At 59.4% G+C, this 3,612-nt stretch overlaps 1 protein-coding gene across 1 annotated transcript in view; it reads left to right on the top strand.

The window, feature by feature from the left end:
* Positions 1-2,900, top strand: part of LOC104985542 (protein yippee-like 1) — a 6,948-nt gene extending 4,048 nt beyond the window's left edge. Inside the window, exons 2-3 of the mRNA XM_010835765.1 lie at positions 1-45; positions 583-2,900. Coding sequence (XP_010834067.1) covers positions 1-45; positions 583-672 — 135 coding nt within the window. The 3' untranslated portion in view covers positions 673-2,900. The remainder of the gene's footprint in view (positions 46-582) is intronic.
* Positions 2,901-3,612: the final 712 nt, after the last annotated feature.

Raw genomic sequence — 3,612 nt, 5'->3', positions numbered from 1 at the left:
GACATCTACTGCGAGAACTGCAAGACCACGCTCGGGTGGAAATATGTGAGTCCCCGGGGTCCGCGTGACCTTGGAGATAGCGGGCCGCAAACAGGATGGGTGCCAACCATCAAGGCGGGGCCACAGGCCAGGGGGGCGGGGAGGCTGCGCCTGCCTCGCAGGTGATCATTGGCTGGGCACGGGCAGAGGCCTGTGGACGTGACCCTGCGGTCATGCTCACAGCCGTTTCATCTGGGTGCTCAGCCCCCACCCCAGGACCCTCCTGGGCCCATCGTGGGAGGGCGGGGAAGTGCCCCGCCCCACCCCCCGCTCCTTTCCACCACTTGTGACCCCGAGCCCCAGGAAGGAGGCTCCTGCTCACCATCCCTTCTGAACTGCCCTGCTGAGCCCATGCTCAGCCGCACAGCTGACACTGTAGCTCCCGCCAACGCCTGACCCCTGGCACAGCGGCCCCTCCTCGGCCCCGGGCTGCACGGCGTGGGCCATGTCTGGGAGACGTGACCCTGTCTTTCCTTTCTTCGCTGCATGCAGAAGTTGAAAAATGAAACGGATTCTATTCTGAAACCTCTCTCTCTCTTCAAGGAGCACGCCTTTGAAAGCAGTCAGAAGTATAAAGAAGGAAAATTTATCATCGAGCTCGCTCACATGATCAAAGACAATGGCTGGGAGTAAAGTGGACTTCCTGTTCTCCCTTGAACGTGACTGAGACGGTCAACGTCAAGGAGCTGGGGCGTGTCCGAGGGCAGGCGACCCCCCTGGCCAGCCCCCTGGGTGAGGCAGCCCCCCAAGCTGTGTCCTCTTCACGCACATGGTTGTTTCTGAAATGTTTCAATGAGCTGTTTCTAACTTCTCAAGATCCAGAGAAAGACTTGAGTGATGACTTGTCCATCTAGTCCGTACCTTTTGTAAGCAATGCTTTTAAGGTAGAATTTGGCTGTGTTCTGTCGTTTTGATGGAAAACCAAACAGTGCCATGGATCCCAGGGCGGCCTTTGGAGGGCCCGCCCTGCTTGTGTCTGGAGTGAAAGGAGGGGGTCACCTCCCCCTGCCTCTTGGGCCCACACTGGCGGTTCCGTGCGCAGACCGCCAAGGCCAGTCCTCTGCCCGGAATCTCCCTGAAGGCTGTGCGTCTCTGCACCCAGCGTGCTCTCTAGCCTGTTCAAGAGCAGAAGGCGCCACGGGTAACACTTTAATGAGCTAGAAAGAGAAACGTGTCTAATGGAACACCCTGTTCACTGAAGCCAGCAGCTTCTTTATCTAGAAGGCAGGTGAGCAAGTGGTCCACAGACACGGCCCAGGCCTGTGCACAGGCCCTGAGCGGCTGGCCGCAGAGTTTGAGCTGATCACACTGGACCGAGGGAAAGCGGACTTCTTTTTCTACTCTGATGTACTTGAAGAAAAAGAATTATTTTTCCTATATTTGAAAGACGCCAAAACAGGATAAACTTCCAAATTAAGATCTGCCACTGTTTTCACGTTTTCCACAGAAGGTTCCAGCTGCAAGACAGGTGTAAACTCCGGTTGTTCAGGGGCCCCAGCCTGCCCTGCTTCTGCTCGAGTTCCCATGCACTGGGCCTTTGCAGGGCTGGGCTGCATGTGGCTTCTGGCCAGTCTGCGGAGAGTGGAGGCCAAAAGGCCCTCTGGCCGGTGAGCCCGGCCTGCCCCTCGACGCGTCCGAGGCCTTCAGCATGCTCGCTGGGCCCTGAGACACCCAGGACCCTGGCTCCACAATCCCAATCCCACGGCCACAAACTGGAGACAGGGGGCTCTCCCCTGAGCCAGAGCCCCGGCTGGTGCTCCAGGATCAGGTGAGCTTCCGATGGGCACCCTCTGACCCACAGCCTGGACCACCCCCGGGTACTGGGTCATCCACGAGGGTGCCCAGCAGGCCGCCTCCCAGCACGGGCGCCTGCCCTGAGGGCTGAGTCCAAACCCCTGAGAGCCAGCCTGAGCCGGGGTCCCTCCCAAAGCCTCAGCCGGCGGCCAGACGCTTCTCCAGCAGATGCTTCTGGACGCTGAGGAGCCTCCTGTGGCTCCCGTGTCCACTGCACTCACACGTGGCCCGTGTGTTCTGGGCCATCTCTGGGGGCGCGGCAGCCTTCTTCCCCGTGGTGCGGGACGGCTTTGAAGCTGACACCAACCAAGGCTCTCAGCCGCTTTCCTTGTGGGTCTTCTGCAAAACCCGAGCTCCTTTCGAAACCAAACAAACTGACCGTGAGTGGCTTCAAGGACAAATGCTCCTGAGGCCACAGCCAGACGTGTGGGTCAAGTGCTGGACGTCCCCTTTAAGTTCCTACAAGGCTAGCTATTACCCCGTGACTTTTATTTAAATTATTTAAGATACTTTTTTCCTTGGGAAGAGTGGGCGGTGACACCAGGATTATAAATGTGTTTAAGTCCACCACGTAGTGTCCTTTGCACGTTTACTTTAGAAACGTGGTTTAGCTCTGGCTATTTTATACCTACGTATATATATAAGTATATATATATAGTATTTTTATACCTAAATGCTTACTCTTGATGGCATCTGTCAGCTAACAGGAGGAATCAGAAATGGGAACTGTTTCATAAGTCCTTTACTTTACCTGATGCCCTCAGCAGGGACTTACACAATCTAAATGTTTTAACATCTAGGAAAGTACAATTGCAGCTCAGATGTAAACGCTCCCTCGTCAGAGGCTCTGGGCGGGCCAGGCCTGTCCCCTCTGTGGAGCTGTGGGTCTGCAGCCCGGGGTGGCTGGCCTTCCGTCAGGGCAGGTGGCCCCGGCCGCTGGATGGATGGACGGACAGACAGAAGCCCAGGCCAGCCCACAGGTGTGCTCCCCAAGCAGGACCGCCCGTGTCCGGCCCTCCATGCTCTGTCTGTGTGAGCTTCCAAAATAAAGCTTGCAATGTTCGCTGCCTCCTGGTCAGCAGCATCGATGGTCTGGTGGTCTGGCAAGGCAGTGAGGGGCCCGCGGCGGCTTCCCTCCTCAAGAGCTGATGCGGGCGGGGTGCCCCGTTCCAGGAGCCTCAGGCGAGCGCCCCGCACACCTCCTACCCGTGACCCCGGCTCCTAAGGACTGAGTGAGCTGCCCAGCAGTTCCCAGCTGAGGAGGAGCTGGCGCCCGGTCCTGAAGACACGGGGGAGGGCGGCCTGGCCACAGGCGTGGGGCTGGACAGTCCCTGTGGAGCCCAGGTCCCGCGGACAGTCGCAGGCCTCAGAGGAGTCCCAGTGGGCCTCCAGCGGGGGAGGCGCCACCATGCGTGTGGACCTGTGGGCCTGGGCCCAGCAGCAGAGATGGGAAGAGCCACAGTACCTTCTGGAAGCGAGAGCCGGCTGCATTCGCTGCCGTGAGGCTTCGGGTGAGGAGAGACGGGACAGAAGTGGGCACGGAGCCTGGCGGGGGGCAGCCGTGCTGACCCGGCAGCTCAGGGCTGAGAGTGGGCGAGGGCTGCAGGGAGGCTGTGAGCCTCCCAGCGAGAGCAGACGTGGTCCTGGGAGGTGGCTGTCCTGAGCGTCTGTGGTGCTTCTGGAAGCCGAGGGCCATGTCCAGGGGGAGGGCTGCAGGGGGCGACGTGGGAAGGACGGGCTCTGCGGCTCCTCAGCTGGGAGAGGACCCCCTGCGCAGTG

The sequence above is a fragment of the Bison bison genome, unplaced genomic scaffold (genome assembly GCF_000754665.1).
Source record: "Bison bison bison isolate TAMUID 2011002044 unplaced genomic scaffold, Bison_UMD1.0 scf7180017845561, whole genome shotgun sequence".
NCBI lineage: Eukaryota > Metazoa > Chordata > Mammalia > Artiodactyla > Bovidae > Bison > Bison bison.
Note: the sequence above shows the minus strand (reverse complement) of the source record. Positions and strands in the feature narration are given on the sequence as shown.